Consider the following 23,123-nt stretch of genomic DNA (forward strand, 5'->3'; position numbering starts at 1 on the left):
GGCATAAAACTGTCAGGAGTAGCAGCACACAAATGTTTCTGATTTGGTGGCCATACAGACCTTTAAAACTCTTTTGGCTTATTTTTGTACACTGGGAGGGAGAACATATTGAATGCATCTTTGCTTTGACAGATTACTAAAAGATACCCAAAATTTGAAGTGTGAATTTATAAAACAAAAGCATGGCCTTCTCTCTTGGACCCAGAGGATATTTAAGTCTTCACATTAAGAAGCGAATTAGCTTTTTCAAATTATACTGAAGAATTCCACCTAGTAATCACTATATTGGTGATTTGAGTGGAGAAATTTTAAATCAACCCCTTCTTAATTGAGCAGAAGGGCAATTTCAATTGAATCTCTCACTTATACAGGATTTTGAATAAAGGTGGGTGAGTATAGCAAACACCTGTAAAATCATCATCTTCATTTTGCAAGCAGTGCCTAAACATCCAAGTAAATACAACTTGAAAAATTGCAGGGGGTGGTTGTTTTTTTTATTGCAAAAAGTTTTCTGACACTTTCAAAGTTGGTCCCTGCCCCTTGCAGTAAGGAAATGCATCTGGATTTCAATTTTTATTTTGTGATAGGGCCTACGGAGGAAAATGGGAGTAATGGGCAACTGTTGAGCAATGGGAGGCACTACACTAGTGAACTTCACTCTTCAGTAAAAAATTAATCGAGGTCCTAACATACATAAACTTAAAGGAGAAAAAATTCTGCAGGTTGTTTAGGGAAGTAACTGATTGTCCTGGGAGGAAGATCAAATTGTATACCTCAGGAATTTGTGTGTTAAAAGGAGAAGACAGGTCATGGAAGGCTTGTGAGGATTTACTGCCTTGCATTCAAAACATGGCATTTCAGCTTGTAAGACAGTAGGAGACTATCTCCACATCTAACTGGAAAGCTACCAGAAAAAGATTAATTCAGAAGCAATGTCCAATTATCCTTTAATGCATTTCAAGGGTAACTAGGACTGTAGAACGAATTGCTGCTGCCTGTTTGATAGAGGAAAGAACCTTTTTATCTCCAGTGGAAAAGGACCTTTTTAAAAACCAGCATTGATCATGCATGTAACATTTTTCGGTGATGCCCAGCCATGCTCACCTTGTGGACTGCTGGTATATGCTCCCTAAGTGTCACTTGAGCATAAAGTCTTTCTGGACTACTTGCTTTTTACTAAATGTAAGTTAGTTTTGCGAACTTACCAACTTCAGCCTAGCTCATGAGGGGTTTGTTTTGTTTTGGTTTTTTTGAATGAAAGTAACTTTTTAATCTGGCATTAATAATGCTGCTGCTGAAGGGAACTGTCTTGGCCACCTTCTGGATGTTCATTCCTGTCTCTTTGTGCCCATGCTAGCATTTCTGTAGCTTGCGATAAACTACAACAAGGAGCTGATCCATAAAGTAGTTTGGATGAGGATGAGTAAGGATGAGGAAAAAAAATTCTGGCTTATTCTGCCCATGGTTGGTACTACCAACCTAAAGGATACTTTGGGAGCGAATAGCTATGAGCATGTGGAATGGTGAGACTCATCCCTTTTGTACAGCATAGCTTTTTGTTGGATTAAAGTGGCATGTACCTATAGCTTATTGACTGTAAGTTGTGTTACTGTTGAGAGCAGCCATCAGTCAATTGGATAAATGCCCTCCTAGCATCTTAGAGGAAAGCAGTATTTGTGAATCACCAAGGTGACATTCATAGAATGGTGCAACAAGGAACAGGTTCAGGGAAAGTCACTGCAAAGTCAGTAATATTTCAGAATTTCTACTAACTGGTCTAACCGCCATGAAAAAAAGCTTTAATCGGTTCTGTTATAGTACACAGGTTCTGGTGATGTGGTCTGTAGACCACAGTTTAGCATCTTCATAAAAGCCACAGTTCTAGTCCTTACAGTTCATGTCTTCTCTCTCTTCTAGCTGGAAACAATACAGTTATTTGTGCTGCTTTGCCCTGGGAAGCCTTGGGGCTTATATTTTTTTCTTTGTATGGAATCTTGTATGGAAGCTATTATTCAGAATGTTATTCCCTCAAATTTAGTAGGTCATCTTTCTGAGGTTCACTTTAGTAGTCTTCCTGTAGTAGCCAAAATCACAGTCCTATTGCTCCCTGTGTTCAGAGGTTCTAGGAAAAAGTTAATAATGCAGGGGGCGTTACATGGATGTAACTGCATTATGAATGTAGCAGGAGCCTTTAATGCCTTGCATACAAATCCTCTGAACTTTAGAAGCTGTTCTGTATGGTTCTGCCTGAGAAAGGATCCTAAAGACAATACCCAAATAAGTGACCTGTGCAAACAGAGCTCCCCTGCTGTGAGGATAACTGCCACAGAAGGGTCTCATGAGAACACAAACTACAGGTGGGGGTTTCCTATATGAACTGTCATATGTAGAGTGTGCATGTGCCCAAGAGCAGGCGTTTAACAAAGTGCATTTGCATCTCCCCACAATGATACAGGGATGCCACTTTCTCAAACTTCTCAAGAAATACAACATCTATCAAGGCCAACACTTCCTCTGGCTTAGATGTTTCATTTTAAAAAAGCATAAATGGGAGTAAGGGGAAGGAGACAACTGGAATTATTGCTGGCCCCTGGCTTCCTGCATCCCAGATGTCCTTCTCCCTAATGTGTTCATTGTGAGAGAACAAGGAAGTTTCACTAGTAGTTTTTCCAGGCAGTGGCTACTTCTGAGTAAATTCTTTTGCATTTGAAAACATTTATAGAGATTTTGACTTAGGGGCTGGAGGATTCTTATTATATGGATAATGTGGGTTAATTGAACCACAATGAAAGTAAAAGCAGTGAGGAGCCAGTATATCTAGAACATGCACAGTAGCCTACTTAACATCTGCAGTTGTATGCAGATTGATTCCTCCAATAGAAAAGGTGAACTAAAAAGTTTTGAAAGAGGACTTGAAGTCTGTAACTTCTGCCTGACTCCAGAGTCAACCATTTACCTCTTCTTGCTTTTACATTTAGATTAAATGTACTTTTTAAAACAAAAAAGCGACTTTGAGATCACTGGCATTTTAAATGGGGATCTTTCAAATGGCAAGTTGTGATCTATTCTGGTCAGAATTTGGGCTGGTTAAATATGTCAATAATCTTATATAGATTACTGTTTAATAGCAGCACCTGCAGAACAATATCTTCAGGAGAAGTTGCCAGATGAAGTGGTTCTAAAGATCTTCTCCTACCTGCTGGAGCAGGATCTCTGTAGAGCAGCTTGTGTGTGTAAACGCTTCAGTGAGCTGGCTAATGATCCAATTTTGTGGTAAGTGAGAAGCTATTCCTCGTTATCTTGAGATATATTAGATGTGCTGCATGAGATGCCAGTACAATAGAAAAAATTGAAATGTTGGTTGCAATTAGTTGAATTAAAGCCAATTGTATTTTAATGACTGGTTCACTTAAGCATTATTTGTTACTTATGAATATCTGATTACATGTGTTTAAAAAACTTTTGATTCTCTAGTAGTGTAGACACTAGTTAAATAATGGCTATTTAAAAAAAAAAAAATCAGTGAGGTATTCCTTCGGTAGCCACTCCTTTCCTTCTTCCCCTCTTTAACCTTTTTCAGGCTTCTGTTGGGATTGTGTTAATTGACGCAAAAGAAACAACACATTTCCTAATGTTAGATGCAAGTTTTGTACAGTGTTACTTAGATTATTTTTGTTGTTGTTTGGTTTGATTTTTGTTTGTTTTGTTTAATGGTTGGATACTCAGGCTGCTTTCCCCTATGTGAATCTACCCTACTCCGGGTTATTGAGAGCTTGGATAAATGGGATCTAAATTTATAGGGTTTTTTATAAGGGGAAAAGTAACGTGTTTCTTAGGATTTTTTTTTTTTTAAATAAAGATTAAGACTAAAAGAAAAAGAATAAAAATTCAGTATAACATCACAAAAATGCACTTTTTTTCCCCCTGTCCTAAAGACAGTTTTGGGGATGCCTTGTCATATGAATTACAACTTCTGAGATTCAGTGGCATCCTCTAAGTCTGGACTTAATATCAGCAAGCTCAGACACTGCAATTATTTGTATTCTGGCACTAATCAAAAGAATCTAATTGTTGTGTGCTTTGTGTGCTATCTTTTTTTTTAAGTCACTGTAATCTGTCCACTGATGAACTCTTTTTGAAATACACTGCATCATTTGTTCTCTGTGAATGTATTTTTTTCAGCCTTTTTCTTCGCAAGGTGAGGAAGAGGTGGTGGCACACTCTTTCTTAATTTTTGTTATTCTTATGCTACTAGCTTTCAGAAGTGTTAAAGCAATGCTGTAGTTAATATACAATTAGACTCTGATTTCACAAACAGTGTAACTAACTGATTAAATTTCTTCATGGAAATTACATGTTGAGAACTCTTTTGCTTGGATCATGAAACACATGTCAAAATTTTTCTTAGAAAAACCAGAAGTCAGTCCAACAGAAAAATTGTTTTGGAAGGTTTTAAAGTGGTTGGTACTGATCTTGGTCAAATTCACTGTCGCAGACTGGCAAATGCTGTTGGAAAAACCCCAGTTTTTAACATTTGGTGTGTTATGTTAAAATGGAAGAGTAATCAGAAATACATTAATTTTCTTTTCTGCTTGACACGTCTGCTCAGGAAAAGATTGTATATGGAAGTATTTGAGTACACTCGTCCAATGATGCATCCTGAACCTGGTAAATTTTATCAGATTAATCCAGAAGAATATGAACATCCAAATCCCTGGAAAGAAAGCTTTCAGCAACTGGTAACAGTAGTATTCATTTATATTCCAATTTAAAGATGGTTTATAAAAGTAAAAACCCCAACTTCTGAAATGTGGCTGACAATAGTAATTATTTTGGTTTTAGACTTTTTAAATAAGATGATGGGACTGAGGAGGTGGGGAGAGATCCTTGTATTGTGTTATGCAGTAGGGGGATATCTGAAGTTGTGTTCTGTTTTGGGGCAGACTTTAGGGAGGCATATCATGGTAAAGTGGAGTGCTTGAGTTACATCTTGGGTTTTCCTCATGTTTTGCATCACTTAAAATTCTGTGGCAGAGATTGTCATGGTCTGTAGCTTGCAAATAAACTTGAAATATATTGTTATATATTATTAAACCAGTGTGCATGCTGGTTATCAGATTTGTATGCATCTTCCTCTAGTAAACTAAACAGTCTATTGATAAAATCACTTGGGCATAAATAGTGATTTACAGCTGATGTGCCTGGAGCTAAACAAGTTACCTTTTAAGGCATGGGATTGAACCTCTGATCCAAAGTGTCAGAGGTATTGTAAGAATGGCTGGGCATGATATTTGAAAAAACATAAGTAAGGGAAGTAAATATCAAGGTGAATGTTTATACAATGCTGTGTGTAACTGGTTAATGAAATCCTGAAGCTTGTTGAGGACAAATACTAGACCTGGCTTCTTTGTTCAGTACTCAATCAAAAGTGAAGGTATAGGATTCTTTTTTCCTCATCATATAAATGCAGCTTATTTTGTGGCAAGCCTGCTAAAATACCAAAAGATGGAAATAAGAACATCCGCTGTGGCGTGGACAAGGTACACAAAGCTTTTCAGTCATTTTAGAGGTTTCTGGCTGTGTAAGTTGGTTAGCCTCTTGGTTTAGTTGATCACTGTCTTAGGCTCAAACTTTTTTGGTGTTGCCATTTCAAATTGGGTGTCTAATATGGGAGGTCAGAATACAATAGCTAGTTCCTGGAACAAACTGATATCAGTAAATGGATTGTTAATTAGGGGATTAGTAGATCTCTTGTCTGTGCCTTCAGATCCACTTACCCGCAAGCTTATCATAAACTATTTTCCTTGTTTCAGTACAAAGGAGCACATGTAAAGCCAGGTTTTGCTGAACACTTCTACAGTAATCCTGCAAGATACAAAGGAAGAGAAAATATGTTGGTATGTTTCTAAAGCAGTTCTTGGGAATATTTATATATCTTCATGTGGATATTTCTAAACTTGTCCCTTTTTTTTCTAGTATTATGATACCATTGAGGATGCTCTTGGTGGAGTTCAGGAAGCTCATTTTGATGGACTTATCTTTGTTCACTCTGGTATATATACTGATGAATGGATATATATAGAATCTCCAATCACCATGATCGGTGCAGGTATTTAAACTGAGAACATATTTGTCTCAAAGTGTGACTTGTGTTAATTACCACCTTAATTACAAAGATATTCTGGTGTATTATATATTCACTATAAATGCCCATCTTTCTTCATCAGCCTAGTAAATATGTATTTTCTGTACAAGTGTCACTAACTAAAAAGTAGATGATGCTTCAGACTGAAGTACCACTGTCTGCTTGTTAGTTCTTGGAATAATTTATTTATCTTTTTATTTCATTAGGAGGAAAATCGTATTTGTCAGAAAGTATACTCAGTTACATCACTGCAGTTGAAATTTTCAGGTGGTTCTTACGAAATTTGTTTATATATAACCTATCTCCAGAGTAGAATCCAGCAGTGGGAGCAAGCCCAAATTAGTATCTGTCCCATTTTCTTCCGCATTGTAATTCCATCTCAAGGAAGGAAATGAGAGCATCCAGCAGAAAGATTCTGAGATTGGAGGTTTTTTCTCTGTTCATCTCCCAACTGTTCCTCTAAAGGAGAACCTTTATGGAGAAGGAAATAAGACTTTCAGAATAGGAAAGGTTTAGGAAGTTAGTATAAGAGAATACACCTGGCTTCAGATTGTGGTGCTTGTGGAGTTGTTTGCTTTTCCTGTCCCTGCTGTGAGCATGTTAATCCCCAGTAGCACAATAGCATGGTAAGAATTTAGACTGTCTTAATGTCTGGTAGAGATCTTGGTTAGGTCTCAGACCTCTTGCTCCTGTGATGACCTAGAAGTGAATTGCCTGCTGCCTGCTTTTTCTGAGATACTATCTGTCTGGGTTGGTTTTTTTGGTTGGTTGGGGTTTTTTTGGGTGTGGGTTTGTTTTTGTTTGCTTACTTGTTTGTTTGGTTTGGGTTTTTGTGGTTTTGGTTTTTGTTTGTTTTTTTTTTGTTTTTTGGGTTTTTTTTTTTTTTAAAGTCCCTCTCTTCAGGTATCTATCTGTTCTGCATACCAACTGTGGTGTTCTTCAGTGAGCCTATTGTGGCACTTCTTGCCTGGGTTTTGCAGCTGTGGCAGTGAGAATGGTTTTGAGCTATGCAGTCACATTGTTCCGGTGTTAGTTTTAAAACTTGTCCCTGCAGATCTGCAAGATGCAGCTGCGTATGTTAGTTTGTCAGTTCATGACTACATTTCTGAAGCTAACATCCTGAACATCCCCACTTACAGTCCTTTGGTTTGTGCTGTGGAGAGGTTTTGGAGCATAAACTGGATTCCTTTTGGATGAGACTAAGAGACATGTTCCTGGAATACTCTTACTGTACTCTAGTAGTTGGTGTACATTCAGTCAGAGGGACCAGGCTAGGACTAGTCCAAAGTCACTGTCTCCTCTACCCATGTTCTGCAGCTCATGTGGTGTGGATGTCTGATCCTCAGCAGTACTTCACTCTGTAGTATGACTCCTGTTAGCTGCAGTGCTTGCTACTGCAGCTGTGGCCTTAGACAAATAACGAAATACCCCCGGCTTCTGTTTCAGACGGGGGATGACAGTAATAGATGCCAGTACAAATAGGGCAAGTCATATTTGAGAAGCGTTTAAAATCCAGAAGGAATTGGATCAGCACTGTCCTAAGATACAAAATTTCTCAGTTACTTTGTGGAACTTGAAATGACATCTTTGATATCTGGTTAAATTTCTGCATGTTCTCTGGCTCCTTTTAAGTCTTGAAAGGCCGTCTGCTTTCCCGTTCACTGGAATTAACTGTTTTTCTGAATAACTTAGGTTATCTTAACTGCAGTTCTTTAAAAGCAAGGGATCTGCATTATGTATTTTTGTAACATAATAACTGTCTTGGGGAACAAAACCTCCAAGAGAAATCCAGAAATGCTGGATGTATTTATATTTCAGTTTCTGGCACTGCTGACTCTTCACTTCCTCAGACTTTCTCCACTGAATGGTCAGTGACATTGTAGAGGGAGTCAATTTTCATTTGTCTGGAAAAGAAAACAAATTAAAGTGAACCACTAAGCCTTGGAGAACCACCTCTTCTCTGTTCAGTCTGGCATGCTTTTCAGAATGGTAGGATTAAGGCAGCACCAAATCTTTCCACAGTTCTACTCATATTTCTTTAATAGTTTCTTCTCGCAACTTCTGAAGAAGCACAACATTATTAGAAAGGCAGCTTTACATACCTCAAACTTTCAGGAAGCTTCTGCTGTTTCATAAGCAAAATAGTCTTACAGAATAATGCCTGGTAATCTGGGTTTGTTGTTCTGTTTAATTTGGAGGTTATTTCTTTCTTTCCTTAAATCTAGGGGAAGAAGGTTCAGAAGGAAGCCTTTTGAGGTATTACTAGTACTGTGGTTTATCTGAACCGACAAGTAAGAAGCAAGAGTAGAAGTTGTGTAAGGAGATCGATGCATCTGGTTCAGTGGACAGAAATACATATGAATTTCTTAAAAGAATTCTATTTTCCAGGGTTGAGGAGGGCGTGTCAGATTACTGCAGGAATACAAGCCTTCCATGGAGTGCTCTTCTCATTCAAGATATGAAGTCTCTTGTCTTAATAGCTGAGTCTCAACAGTTGTACAGTCATGTGTCCTGATCTCAGAATCTTCACTGAATATTTGTTTTTTTCTGTATTTTAGGAGATACAGCTTTCACTTTTTCCTCTTTATTTTCCATTTGACTTAAATAATGTGCACATGAGCGAAAGAGGGATTTTCCAAACAAGAAAACAAATATAATAATAATAAGGATTATAGTAATTTTAAGGGTAGAAAAATCTGAATTGGTAAAGACTGTCATAATTAGGTGTTTTTTTTTACTTTCGAGTGCGAGAGAACTTTCAGGTACCCAAGCTGCTCTCTAAACACCCGTTTTGCATCTTTGCATTGAAAACTGTGTTTTAGACTAGTTTAGAGCTGTGTTCTTTGCTGTAGATTTTCCAGACTGCAAGATCTAAAAGGGCCTCTGCATTTTTTTGCCTGATATGTTTGAACAGGGTCACAATTATTTCCTGCAGAATGTAGTTAATTTTCTATTAATGCACTGAAAAGTGAAATTGTCTTATTCCTTTTGAGGAATAAAACAATTCTGAGGCAACATTCAGTTAATTTTTAATTCTTTAGGCAGTCCCTTATCGTAGGCTTTCTGTTAAATTATTTCTAAATGGTCTCATCTTAGTTCTTAAACTGAGCGTGAATTCTGATCCCATGGAACATGACTTCCTTAGACTTCAGCAAATAGACTTCTTGGGAGCTATGTTTTGCTTGATTACAAAATTAGTGGCCCTTTTTCCTTCCTTACATTGGTTTCTCTCTTCTAAAGTGGTCTAAAACAAAAGCTGAAATGTAGGTATTTCTCTGAATAATTATTTTGCAAAGATTAAATAGGAAGTTGCAGGGAATTTTTTTAATGCATTTAGAATGAAACCGGTGCTTGAGCAAGTCTCCTTCCCTCTTCAGCCTTTTTCTGGGGGGGATCTAAGTGCAGTGGTCTTACTAATCGGCATGTTCCATAATGGGCATTCTGGGACCTCCCAGACTTAGAGGCCTGAAAGTAACTCATGTGCTGAGATGAAGGAGGTGTCTGTAGAGAGCATCATCCAAGTGCATGACAAACATCTCCAAGCACAATTCCACAAACCTCTCTGCTTTGAGTTTTTCAGAGCACCCAATGTGAAGTGCAATTTTTCCTTACCCCCCTAAGAGGGAACACAATTCTGATATTAATTTACAGCCCTCATTTCCTGTTAAGGGCTCCATTTACTTTCTGGTTTTGGTTCACCTGCAACACTCTGGTGCCATGCTTTCTTACATGCTGAACTTCATATACTGTTGTGTTTATGCCAGTGCATTTGCACCATGGTGAGTATGTAGAAATGTTACCAGGCCACAGAAGAATGCTTTGTATGTCACAAGTCCTCATTAGTATCTAATACTGAGTGAACAGTGGTATGAAGAAGAGCTAGGCTACCTTAAAATATTTGCAGTTCTGCAGTAATGAAAGCAGAGATCTGGCTTCTAGATAGTGAGAACAAGCTGGATAATGATGTAAATGTTGCTTCATTCTGACTGGCACCTTTCTGCCTGAGTGATAAAGAACAGGACATACCACTTGTCTGTACTAGTGTCAACAGACAACAGAAAAAGATCTGTGCATGAGAAATGCTACGCGTAGGCTCTTCAATAAAATACAGAATTTAGGGCAAATACCTGGTCACGTTTGCGTGTCTCAAGTTGGAAATGGTTTGAAATTACTATCAGATAAGTTATCTGCTATAATATGTGAAACTTACATGTTTACATTTTGTGTATTGAGGAAGGCTTCTTCTGGCTTGCATGTTTAATGTGCAGTTTTGAATCAAACTATCTTGCTTGTGAATGAGTATCATTGAATTTATACCAAAGACTGTTGTTAACTTGTGCTCCCTCTGCTGGTGGTTGCCATACCAATGTAAACATTCCTTCCTTTGGATTAAGGATAAAGAATGGAGCAGAACCTTGCTGCTAACACAGGAAATCAGTTTGCAGATTATAGGAACTTGCAAATGAACCGTTTTGAAACCTTCTGTACATAGTTTCATAAGTATAGTTCAATCTAGTTTTAGAACCTTTTCTTCTAAAGAATAATGAAGACAAATTCAAAACTCTGAATCTTAGATTTGAGAAGTGTGGAAAGGTCACTCGTAGGTCATGAGCAGATTACTAAGTAGTTGTTTAAATTGGTTCAAATTAGTGATGAAATGTATGTATTTAGCTTTAATAAAAGTTTTAGAATACCAAAATAAATTGTGCTTAGTAACAGAATTACAGCGCCTCTAGACTGGTGTCCAAACTGTTAATTCAGGTCGTAATAAGTAATAGTCAAAAACTAGCTCTGTACAAGATAAGATTTTTCTTGTGGAACTAGATTGTTAAATAAGTGCAAGATTGTCTTAAAGACCAGATTCTTCACTGTCTTTGAAACGTTAAGATTCTTCTGACAATGAAGACTATTTATGTGCCAAGAATAGTGTTCTTTTTCCTTTGTTGCTTTGAAAAGTCTTTTGAGAATTTTTTTTTTTTCAGTGGCATAAACTAAGACTTAATAAATGTCTTCTTCACAGCACCTGGAAAAGTAGCAGATAAAGTTATAATAGAAAACACTAGAGATTCCACCTTTGTTTTTATGGAGGGTTCTGAAGATGCCTATGTTGGATATATGACAATCAGGGTAAGAATCTCAAACTTCAGCAGAGCTTTTAATAATTGCATTTTAATGCTTGAGCAATTAAATAAATACTACATTTCTGTGTTGTCTTTCTTTTTCAGTTCAACCCTGATGACAAATCTGCTCAGCACCACAATGCACACCACTGCTTAGAGATTACCGTGAACTGCAGTCCAATTATAGATCACTGTATTATTCGAAGTACTTGTACGGGTTAGTGGGCTTTTTATTGTTCAAAATTAATGCTGTGTTTAAAGTGACTAAACTAACCAGGGCACATGGAAGCAGTACACAGATTGATTATGATCACTATTGGCATATTTGATTTTTTGATGCAAGTGTTACTATGGGTCTGCAAGCCTTATTTGCCTTGAAATGGCAGTATTAGAGTGACTTCTTTGTGTCCAAGACTTTTGTGATAATGTATACTTGGTCTTCTATTTGAATCAGTTTGGACTCTCTGGGCAGTTAGTTTAAAACCTGAAAAGTGATAGTTTTATATAAACTTGCCTGGTTTTGATATATATAGTGTTGTAGCTGTCAGGAGAGGGCATTTGAAGGGGACACACATGGGGCTTTTACGTTAGGTTCATTGTAATATGCAGTATTGGGATTGATGGAATTAAACCAGTTGTGGGCTGTAACTGCTAAGCTAAACTCACTTTCCTGTCAGGTGGAATTATTTGACATACTCAAAGTATGAGTTCCTAGCTATACAGGCAGAAGAAATGCATAGTGTGGAAAGTCAGGCTCATTTCACAATCAGAAATAACAAGGAATTTATACCGCCTGATTTGGGAAACACTGGTAATCTAGATTCAGGAAAGGAAGGGTCAGAGACAGTGTAAGTGAGAGGCTGGATGGCAGTTCAGATGTTGGCAGGAAGCCATAACAGATCATGATCACTAGACACAAGGCATGTCAAGTTTAACATGTTTGAGTACAACCAAACACAACCAGTGGAGTTTAGAGTGTCAGAAAGAAGAGGTACGGGAGAATTAAGATAATGAGTCTTTTCATGGAAATAGCAATATGAACTTTATATACCTAAGTTCAGGTAGTGAAATGGAATGGATCTACACAGCAGGCTGTGCGTAAAGGTTGCTCAGCTCAACCTAAAGGAAACAAGATCTTCAACTAGATACGAAAACTATACTTTTCTGGTACAAACTATGGAGGAAGGAATTCTGCAGGGCACTGTAATAAGAATGGTGGAAGGATTCCTTCTCTGTGCCTTGTAGAGGAAGGTACGCTTTTTCCTGGAGGTTTCAGGCTATAAAACACTACTTCACTTTCGGTCAAGGCAGCTCTACGCTCTTCGCATCACCATCTGTTTTATTGGAGACATATCAGCTAATGTGTGGAAGTGTTAAAAATGAAAAAAGAGGAACAAAGGACAGCTAGCTGCTCTCAGTATCTTTATTTCTTTGTTTAATGCTAAATACTGATTGATACTAGTTGAAGTATACAAAGAAAATTTGTTCTGGAAGTTCCTATGTACCAATATTGGGGACCCTGGACCACATTCAGCTTGGTTATAGAAGTAGTTCAAAGAGCTGCATGGCTTCATACTGAAAGATGTGTTTATAGATAAACTAGTAGGTCTTGATGTTTTTGTGAAAATCGCTTATCAAAATTAAGCTTTGATAATATTTTCATGACCACTTTTTGTTATAGAAGACTGTTTCTGAGAATTTTGGACTTTTGCCCTCTTCAGTACTCTGGATGTTTGAATGCTTGCTGCATTGAATTGTTGCTTCTCTTTTCAAAAGTTTTCTGGTCAGTTTTGGAGGGTGTGTGTAGGCTGTACTATCATCACTTATTGATTATTAATTTTTATTGACTTTCTAATCCTACCAAGCCTTGCTGTAACCTACTCAGGAAGTACTGGGGGGGTGTGTAAAAAGGGAGGAAGAATGGCAGTCTGCCAGAAAAGACATTTACTGCTTCCAAGTTAATGACATCTCTGAAACATTGATCCATAAACGTTCAAAATATCTTTCCTAGGACATGCTTGATACCCTTTCTGTAGATCTCCTAATTGCATTAAAGCATATTTCTACATTATGTCATATGTAAAGTTCTTAATGTATGTCATATGTAAAGATGGGAGCTATGTAAGTGTGAGTGATTTTTTAAGCTGGAAGTCTTCCTGCCAGTCCAAAGCATCTTTGAAATATTTTAAAATAAAGTTTAAATGGCAAGATCCTGAGTCTAGAGGTTCTATTGCATCCATTGTAGAGGAAACCTGTGTTAGTCCTCATCTTGATGGATAAAAGAAGTGGTGGATGGCAATATGCCTTTTCTTAAGTATTGCTTAAGTGTGTGCAATCATTATATTCTGAGTAAACAAAATAAAGCCTAAACCGGTAATACATGTGCTTGGTACTCTAAAAGGACCAGTTTCACACAATCAATAATGAAAGTCCAGTGAAGTGAGTCAGAACAAAAATTGCTTTCCTTTAAGCAAAATGTGATAGGGGTATGCTTTTGGAACATTGCACTGGGTTCCCAAAAATCCAGTTTCTTGGTGTCACCAAAACAGGTAGAAGAAAGGGGAGTGAAAACAATTATGGAATACAAGAAGTGAGAAGTTATTAGCAAATAATATAAATAGGAAGCTAGGAATTGCAGGAAACTGTGGGAACCCTGTCCCCCAAAACACAAAAGCCCCAACAAAATATCCCCCCCCCCCCCCGCCCCCCCAAGAACTTGATAAACAAGATCATATAAGATCTGCCTAGAAGAGACAGTGCTTGTGACTTAACTTGGGGAACAAAGGGAGGTTTTTAGCAGTGATGCTGATCCATCACAGAATGGAAGAATTTGAATGGCAAAGTGTTGTGTAATTTTTGTTCCATATTTAATGAGAATAGGCAGGAATGATAAATGTGCTCATACCCTAGAGGGATAATGAAATATGTTCCACTCGACAGTAACCGTGGATGAGGTTAAACAGCTGTAAAAATAGACATTCTAAAATCATGCAGGAGTTTAAAAAGAACTGGCCAAGAAATCTTCTGGGCTCCTATTAAGTATCAACAGTAACTTTAAACCTGGGTGAGATAGTGTATGTCCCAGGGGAGGGTGAGGGGGAGGAGGGTGGCATGAGGAGGCTAAACAGGATGAAGTATGGCAAATAGTACTGCCTATTGATCCTGGGTAGAATAATGAGATAGTAAATGTGGGGGTTTGGTCAATCAAGAATTTAAAATTTATGATTGAAGCAAATTAATGTGTATTTACAGAAAGCTATAATGGTTGCATCACACTGTTAGCATTTTTGATGACTGACTAAAAGAAGGTAGCAGTCCTGATATAGTTGCATAGACCCTTGAAAAATATTTGACTTCAATGTATAGTGCCTTTAAAACATTAGAATTTTACAGAATTAGCAGAGCACATGTTAAATAGATGAAAAATAACTTTCAGGGTAATTATAGATGTCTTTTTTTGTGGCTATTTCAAATATGATTTCTTGACTTTAAGCCACTTTATCAATGACTTGCAGAGAAGAAATAAAATGCGTATTGATGAGACTTGTAGATGATGAAGACTTAGGCTAATATAAATAACTAGGAGGATGGGTTGCTATGCCCTTTTGGAAGGTGGGCTCTCAAACAACATTCACATTAGTGTGAACAAGTGTGAAATTCTACACACAACTCGCTTTGGTTCCTAGTTTCAAGTGATAAACCTCTCTCCCAGGCATCTGGATTCCTGGGAAAAGCTTAAAGAGTCATTGGGGGTAAACAGGTAAATATGAGCTCTTGTGTAGAGTGGCCAGAAGAACTGATGTGATCCTTAGTTATACCTGTGGGAATACTGAGCGGAAGTGGAGACTGTATTACGTCTCTGCTTGGTCCTGCTTCAGAATAAAGTACTCTTTCCTGGTTGGTGTCCATAGCAACCTATTGAAAATTTAGAAACAGTTCCACAAAAAGTCCTAAAAGATAAAGCACAAAAACTCAGTTGTAATGAAAAACATACTGACTGCAATTCGTTACTTTATCAAGGATAAGGCTGAAGGGGTAAATTGCTTGCACTAAATACGTGCATGCATTGGGTATGGCATACGCTGGTATAAAGAGAACCAGTAACTGGGTGCTAAAGTTGGAGGAATTCAGATGAGTAATTAAAGTGTAAATTAACAGGGTAACAATTCTGTAACCAGCTAACAAGCTTTATGGTGGTTTTTCAGTTCTTGGAAATATTCAGATGAAAATTAAATGTGTTTCTAAAAGATATGTGCTGAAGTTCCTTCTACTAGAATTGAAGCAGGAATTAATTCAGGGAATTATTATAGCCTGTATAATTCATAAGGTCAGACTAGACAATCAAAATAAATTTTGTTTTAAATCCTAAAGAAAAGCTCTGTAAATGAGTCTGTGAATTATTAAAGTACAGTCTTTGTCATACTATGCTAGAAGGTAATATGAAAACTTACTAATAGAGCATGTACTGGCTTGCTTACTTAGTGCTGTTTAATTGTGGGGAGCGTGTGTGTTATGTAGGCCAGATACCCTGAGATGAGGTCTTACCTTTCTGAAATCACTGTGTATCTTCCGTTGATTTTTAGTGGCTGCGGAATTTCATGTTTTCATATTTCATGGAGTTCAGGGAATTGAGCTGATCTGATGACGTCCTGAGCAGTTTGAGTCCTAGTTGCCTGAAAAGAGTTTGTTTTCTGGGTAATGTCATGGTAGCTGAAATCATCCAAGGAGCTGCAGCAAGGAGCTTTGTAATTGAGCTGGGAAGAGACCTGTTGGTTTCTGATGTGTAGTTCTGTACTTCAGATTGCTGCTTGTCTCCTGCTCATCTGCAGTTAGACAGTGTGTCTTTGTGTGCTACAAAATTATTATTTGTTTGGGCTCTTTGAAGTACTGGGCTATGAAAGTTTAAAGGGAAGTAAAATAAGGCAGTAATTAGCATAGAATTTTATTGTATTTCTGTTGTCCTTTGTCTGTTGTGAACAGTCAGTATACAGTGGGCCTACCATAGGGAAACAAATGAGTGAGAACTTTCATAAGCATGAATTATTATATAAACTATTGTCTATTCTGGCAATCATACGCAGCTGTGTAACCTTGGTAGAGTGATTTTAAAGCAACTCCTACCTCGGTTTTTTGCCTCTGCAAAATGATGACATTAGTGTTTTTCTGCCTGTGGCTTGCAATGCTTTGGCACTGTGCACGCGGAATCTTTTTTAAATATCAGTTCACACTAACTTTTCTTGCAAAAGCACTGCCAGACTATTTATAAATACACTATGCTTTGAAGCTATGGTAACTGTACTGTTTTCTTCCAGTTGGCTCTGCAGTATGTGTTAGTGGCCAGGGAGCTTGTCCTACTATTAAACACTGTAACATCAGCGACTGTGAAAATGTTGGACTTTATATTACAGACCATGCACAGGTATTTTTTGATATCAATTTCTTTACTGTGATAAAAGTTGTTTACTGGTTTTGATTGCCATCTTAATTGACATTTTTATTTCCCAGGGAATATATGAGGACAATGAGATCTCCAATAATGCATTAGCAGGGATTTGGGTTAAAAACCATGGAAATCCCATTATCAGACGGAATCACATTCATCATGGACGTGATGTTGGTGTTTTCACTTTTGACCATGGCATGGTAATGTATATGTTTTCTTTTGAAGAAAGAAATATAGATGTTGTGTAGCTAAAGGCTTCACATCTTGCCTGTCATTGGAGAAATGTTTAAAAAACCATGCTTTTACACTTTAAAAACAATTTTAGCTAAAAGACGTTTAAGTAAGCTTTTTGCAGTTGATTGACAGCCTGTTACATTGAATTATGTTGCAGTGACAAAATACCTCTTGAAATAGGATGTAAATGGTAGGGCTTACATTTACACCATTGCTTCATTCTTCTTGCTTTGAAACAGAACAAAAAATAAGGTGCTGGAAGATCTTAAAATGAGATAAAATTCTCTGTGGAGACTTAGTCTTATTTTAACGTTAAATCTCTGAAACAGAGTATGTCCGACTTCTCTAGGAAGAAGACTTTTCTAGCATGGAGTTAGTTGTGGAATTCTAACACATAATTTTGTTTTAGAATTCAGGCCTTCTTTCATAAAAAACTTTGTTTCTGTGGGATGAAGGTGATAACTTCCATGTACTTGTAAAGTAGCGAGTAATGAGTTTGCATAGCCCTTGAAATAAACAGAATGGATTTTTGCAACTGAAATAGATGATGATTATTTGCTGATATGTTTTAGCAAAATAATCTGCATGTCTTCCAAACAGTGCCAAATTGTTGTTTTTTCTGCTTGAATGACAATGTCCCAGTTCCCGCCCTCCCAGCTGGTAAAATGAGCATTTTTCTTATAGTCACTCATAAAATGGCAGATCTTTAAGGATGCAATCCATAGAGTGCAAGAGCTCTTGATCCCCAGGTGTAAGAAATCAGGAAAGGAAGGCAAGAGACTGGCATGGATGGGTCGAGACGGGCTGGTCAAACTAAAGGGCGAGAAGGAAATGCACAGGCAGTGGAAGCACGGACAGGTGCCCTGGGAAGAGTATAGGGACGCTGCCCGGTTGTGTAGGGACAGGGTGAGGAAGGCCAAGTCGCGGATGGAGATGAACTTGGAAAGGGATGCAAAGAACAAGAAGGACTTCTGCAGGTATGTCAGCCAGAAAAGGAAGGTCAAAGGAAGTGTAGCGGCCCCTGGTGAGCAAGCCTGGCAAACTGATAATAATGGACAAGGAGAAGGCTGAGGTACTCAACAACATTTTTGCCTCAGTCTTCACTGTCAGTCTCTCTTCCCACACCTCTCGAGTGGATGGACTGCCAGACAGGGACTGGGAGAGCCAAGTCCCTCCCACTTGTAAGAGAAGATCAGGTTCATGACCACCTGAGGAACCTGAACATACACAAGTCTATGGGACCTGACGAGATGCATCCCAGAGTCCCGAGGGAGTTGGCTGATGTAGTTGCCAACCCACTCTCCATGATATTTGAAAAGCTATGGCAATAAGGTAAAGTTCCTGATGACTGGAAAAAAATGGAAACATTGCACTGATTTTTACAAAGGGTAGAAAGGAGGACCCTGGGAACTACTGACCTGTCAGCCTCACCTCTGTGCCTGGGAAGATCATGGAACACCTCCTAGAAGCTGTGCTAAGGCACATGGAGGACAGGGAGGTGATTCAAGACAGCCAGTGTGGCTTCACCAAGGGCAAGTCCTGCCTGACCAACCTAGTGGCCTTCTGTGATGGAGTGACTACATTAGTGGACAAGGGAAGAGCTATGGATGTCATCTGTCTGGACTTCTGTTAAGGCCTTTGACATGGTCCCCCACAACATCCTTTTCTCTAAATTGGAGAGATACAGATTTGATGGGTGGTCTGTTCGGGGAATTGGTTGGATGGTCGCATCCAGAGGGTAGTGGTCAACAGGTTGGTGTCCAAATGGAGATCGGTGACAAGTGGTGTCACTCAGGGGTCTGTATTGGGACCAGAACTGTTTAGTATCTTCATCAATGACTTCGACAGTGGGACTGAGTGCACCCTCAGTAAGTTTGTGGACAACACCAAGCTGGGTGATGTGGTTGACATGCCTGAGGGACGGGATGCTATCCAGAGAGACCTGATAAGCTCGAGAAGTGGGCCTCTGTGAACCTCATGAAGTTCAACAAGGCCAGGTGGGTCAGGGCAACCCCAGGTATCAATACAGGCTGGAGGATGATGGCATTGAGAGCAGCCCTGCTGAGAAGGACTTGGGGGTCCTGTTGGATGAAAAGCTGGATATGAGCTGACAGTGTGTGCTTGCAGTTCAGAAGGCCAACCATATCCTGGGCTGCGTCAAGAGAAGTGTAGCCAGCAGGTCAAGGGAGGTGATTCTCCCTCTACTCTGCTCTGGTGAGACCTCACCTGGAGTACTGGAGTCCTCAGCACAGGAAAGACATGGACCTGTTGGAGCAGGTCCAGAGGAGGGCCACACAAACAATCAGAGAAGTGGAACCACCTCTCCTATGAGGGCAGGCTGAGAGAATTGGGATGGTTCAGCCTGGAGAAGAGAAGGCTCCAGGGAGACCTTACTGTGGCCTTTCAGTTGTAAAGGGGGCCTATAAGAAAAATGGGGACAAACTTTTTAGCAGGGCCTGTTGTGATAGGACAAGGGGTAATGGCTTTAAACTAAAAGAGGGTAGGTTCAGGCTAGATATAAGGAAGACATTTTTTACAATGAGGATGGTGAAACACTGGAACAGGTCACCCGGAGAGGTGGTAGATGCCCCATCCCTGGAAATGAATAAGTTTGGGTTGGATGGGGCTCTGAGCAGTTGACGGTGTCCCTGCTTTATTGCAGGGGGCTTGAACTGGATGATCTTTAAAGGTCCGTCCCAGCCCAAACTATTCTATGATTCTATGAAAATTACACATATAAAAAGTACAAACTGTGATCAGAAAGGAGAACTAAATGTTAAACTAAGTAAGGGATGCTGAAGTTAATACTGCTCACTGTCAGATCAAGTATAATGTTCAAAATCCACATGATTTTCAGATTCCCTTTTGCCTTCACAAGGATACCACAGAATTTGATTATCTTGCTGTAGGTGTTGGGTACTGCAGGACATGGATTGCCTGTAGCTTTGGTGATAGAGAGTAATAAGCTGTATAGTCAGTTGCTTTGAGGGTTGCGTTTTTAAAGGTGCTGTAGCTAAATGGGAACCTTTTCTCTAGTGCTGTGCTGCTGCTGTAATGAAAACCTCACTGTAACAATCTTGATTTCAGAATGCTGCTGAAGAATGAGGTCAGCCAAACCAGTGCACTTTTCACGTACTCTGGGATACTAGCACATATTCTCCTCCATACACTTTGTTTCTAGCCTTACTACCTGACACACTTCTTGCCTAGCTATGGCTAAATATATGCTAGGCCTGTTCTTTGGCAGGAAGATCATGATTAGACCTGCTAGGTTATATCCACGGATATTTTTCTTAAGTAAATGTCTTTTATCATCTAAGTAGTAGTTTTTCTGGTAGATCTGACTTAGTCCCTGAGAAAGATGAGTCCATAGCTTGTAGACTGGACCCCTGTTTTCCAATGTAAATTTTCTTACTTTATCTTCTGACCTTTGGATCCACTGTTTCTTCTATATCTCTCATGTATTTCAACTTGCTGTCACCACTACCCCGCACCCCCCCTTTAGTATGTTCAGAGACCTAACTACAGTAGACATCAATTTTTAACTTGGACTCATTTGATGCTTGCTCCAAGGAAACTATAGTCCACCATTTTGAAGTAATCTTACTCCTAAATAAAATGTTTGTTAATTCAGGTACTAAAATGCTTTAGCTTTCCTACTGAACTTCTACATGAGGATTTTCTGTGTGTTGTTTGTTGGGGAACTGTTGGCTAGGTCTCAGATGCCTATTGAATAAAATAATAATCATGTGTAATAAGACATTTCTTGGGGGAAATAAATTTCCATAATTTTGATGAATGATTAATGCAGCTATAGCTAATACATAACGTAGCAAGCTTTCAGAAAAAAAGCCAATGTAGTTTTATCATGGGTAAGAGGAAGAAGAGGAGCAGCTGGTTTTTGAAGATCGATATTTTCATCCCTGTCTGGGTGTTCTTAGGCTCAGTAAATTGTGGATCTTTTTTCCCTTTGTTAGGGTATCTTCTCTTGTAAGTACTTGTTCTATTGCTTTAGTTCTAACCCAAATCTGGTCAGGTTCTTGATGAGTGGTAGCAGTCTGGAAATAGTATTAAAAGAAAATCCACTGTGGATAGAAACTAGTGAGGCCTTTCTCCTTTCCAGCCAAGTTGCTGGGGAGGTAGAGGTAAAGGAGCAATGCAGTACTAGTTGCAGTTGTTTGATTTGCAGTTTTCTGGTCTCAGTGGAGGGTAAACAGGTCACGGAGTGCTGTTATTTTTGCTGCTGGCATAAAATCTTGCCAGTGGAAGGTCAAATGTGGTGGGATTCTGCTCTGTTAGGTGTCTCTTCTCCACTCCCTTAGTTACATTTGAAGGAGCGTATTTGTTCTGTGTCAGGCAAGATTATAGCAGCCCAGAAGAATGCCCTTCTAGCAGCCTTCTTGGCAGATTTCTTTACATCATTTTATATTCTCTAGACACGTAGTTGTTTGGCCGTTTTGCAAAGAGTGGTGGTAAACTTGAGATGTTATGTCTTTGTTTTATATTATCCCACTGTTTCAACACTGCCGCTGCCTCATTTAAGCTGTATTAACGTGTTGTATAAGCATTCCTAATCCACTTCAGTGGATACATACATCCATACATCCCTCCCAGGCTCAGAAACATGTAATGAAGTGATTTCAGCTATAGAAAAGCTGATAAAGAAGAGTGCTTCAGTAACTCCTGGAGGGGAGATATCTGTACATAGGCTTGAGGGTTAATTGGGAAGTCTGGCTAGGAGTCGCTTCTTGTTTAAGTACTGAAGTATAAATATTAACTATGAGAATTGAAATATTAAAAAAATCTAAAAGCCAGACTGAATTCACTTGATTCATTTGAAATAAAAGTGTATTTGATCTATTTTCTTACCGGCGGAATGCCTGTTCCAATGCTGGGATCAGTGTGATATCACTAGCAAAATGGAATAGAAATAACTTTTTCTTTTTTGTTTAAAGGAAACACTAGCACATTAAAGAGAACATGTGAATAATATTTATCTCAGCTGCAAATATTATTGCAATCTTTCTCAGTCATAAACTCCTTTGAAAGATTACCCCCCCCTTCCATCTCAAAGTCTGGTTTTGGCAGTGTCCTCTGTTCTGTATCAGCTAGTGATAAGTGTTGATGAAATTACATCATTGGTAATATTTACATACTCTTTAAGTGACATGGTATCTTTCAGATACAAATCTTACATACCTAAACAAATTAATGGATTTTCTATGTTCACTTCTCTTGCTTCCCTTCAGTTATTTTTGGGTGTGGGTTTTTTTTTCTCATTGCTTGTGAGCATGAAGTGGGATAAGTACATTCCAGGGCTGAATTCCTACCCTACATGTTCTTTTCCCGTGGGTTTCTGTGCTGCAGTGCTGGCTCTGAAAGGTTCAAGAGTGCTTTGTATTTCAGTTTCATGCTCTCAGACTGTTCTTTGTGTTTTGATACTTGTAGAAACTTAACCTCTTATTTTTAAACTGGCAATATTCTGACATTTGCCTCAGTGCTTGTGCCAAATGTTTAACAAGCAGGCATTAAAAATGCAGCATGGCATTGGCAGCCCTCAGTGCCTTACAGTGACCTTTCTTGCCAGTTGCCCGAGCGAGTTACCAGACATTCGTCATAAATTGTACTTAGTAGTTGTATGCAAACAACAGAGTTCTGATTTACTGTAAGAATAAGCATAACTTTATAGTTCAAAGGTGAGATCTAGGCAAAACAGTCTTCATTGCTCCCAAATGAGAAATGTAGCACTATCGCTTGTTTTTTTGATGAAAGAAAAGTATAGTAACATGTGTCTTAAGTTGGGTGATTGTGACTACTTGGCAGCTCAGTCTTTTAAATACCACAAATCAGATAATTTTGAAGAAGTGTGTATATAAAGTCCAAAATGTATAAATGAAGCTTATGCCAGTTTCTATACAGATTGCATAAAAGCTTGATTGGCCTTTTGCTGCAATAGCAAATTTTTCATATGCACTAAAAATAAAGGGTTTGTTTTGAGTCTTGAGTGTGGTTTTCTTTATGCTGCATTTGGATTTTTATAAAATCTACCAACTCTCAAATAAAGACCATTCCAGGCTTTGGGAGGCAGGTTTTTATAAACATATTTTTTATACTGTCAGTCACACTTTACTGCTATTTAAGTTGATACAGTGTCAGATACTCTTTAGCAGTTCATTTCTTT

General features: G+C 38.6%; 1 protein-coding gene across 3 annotated transcripts in view; it reads left to right on the forward strand.

The window, feature by feature from the left end:
* The window catches only part of FBXO11 (F-box protein 11), a 78,712-nt gene that overhangs the window by 42,353 nt on the left and 13,236 nt on the right, over positions 1-23,123 (forward strand). The window contains exons 4-11 of one of the 3 annotated variants that reach the window (XM_074817692.1): positions 3,114-3,273; positions 4,610-4,739; positions 5,814-5,897; positions 5,977-6,109; positions 11,166-11,272; positions 11,371-11,482; positions 16,578-16,684; positions 16,771-16,908. In XM_074817692.1, the coding sequence (XP_074673793.1) occupies positions 3,114-3,273; positions 4,610-4,739; positions 5,814-5,897; positions 5,977-6,109; positions 11,166-11,272; positions 11,371-11,482; positions 16,578-16,684; positions 16,771-16,908 (971 nt within the window). The remainder of the gene's footprint in view (positions 1-3,113; positions 3,274-4,609; positions 4,740-5,813; positions 5,898-5,976; positions 6,110-11,165; positions 11,273-11,370; positions 11,483-16,577; positions 16,685-16,770; positions 16,909-23,123) is intronic. The other 2 variants (XM_074817694.1, XM_074817693.1) reach the window with 2 other exon arrangements.

The sequence above is a fragment of the Strix aluco genome, chromosome 3, assembly GCF_031877795.1.
Source record: "Strix aluco isolate bStrAlu1 chromosome 3, bStrAlu1.hap1, whole genome shotgun sequence".
NCBI classification, from domain to species: domain Eukaryota; kingdom Metazoa; phylum Chordata; class Aves; order Strigiformes; family Strigidae; genus Strix; species Strix aluco.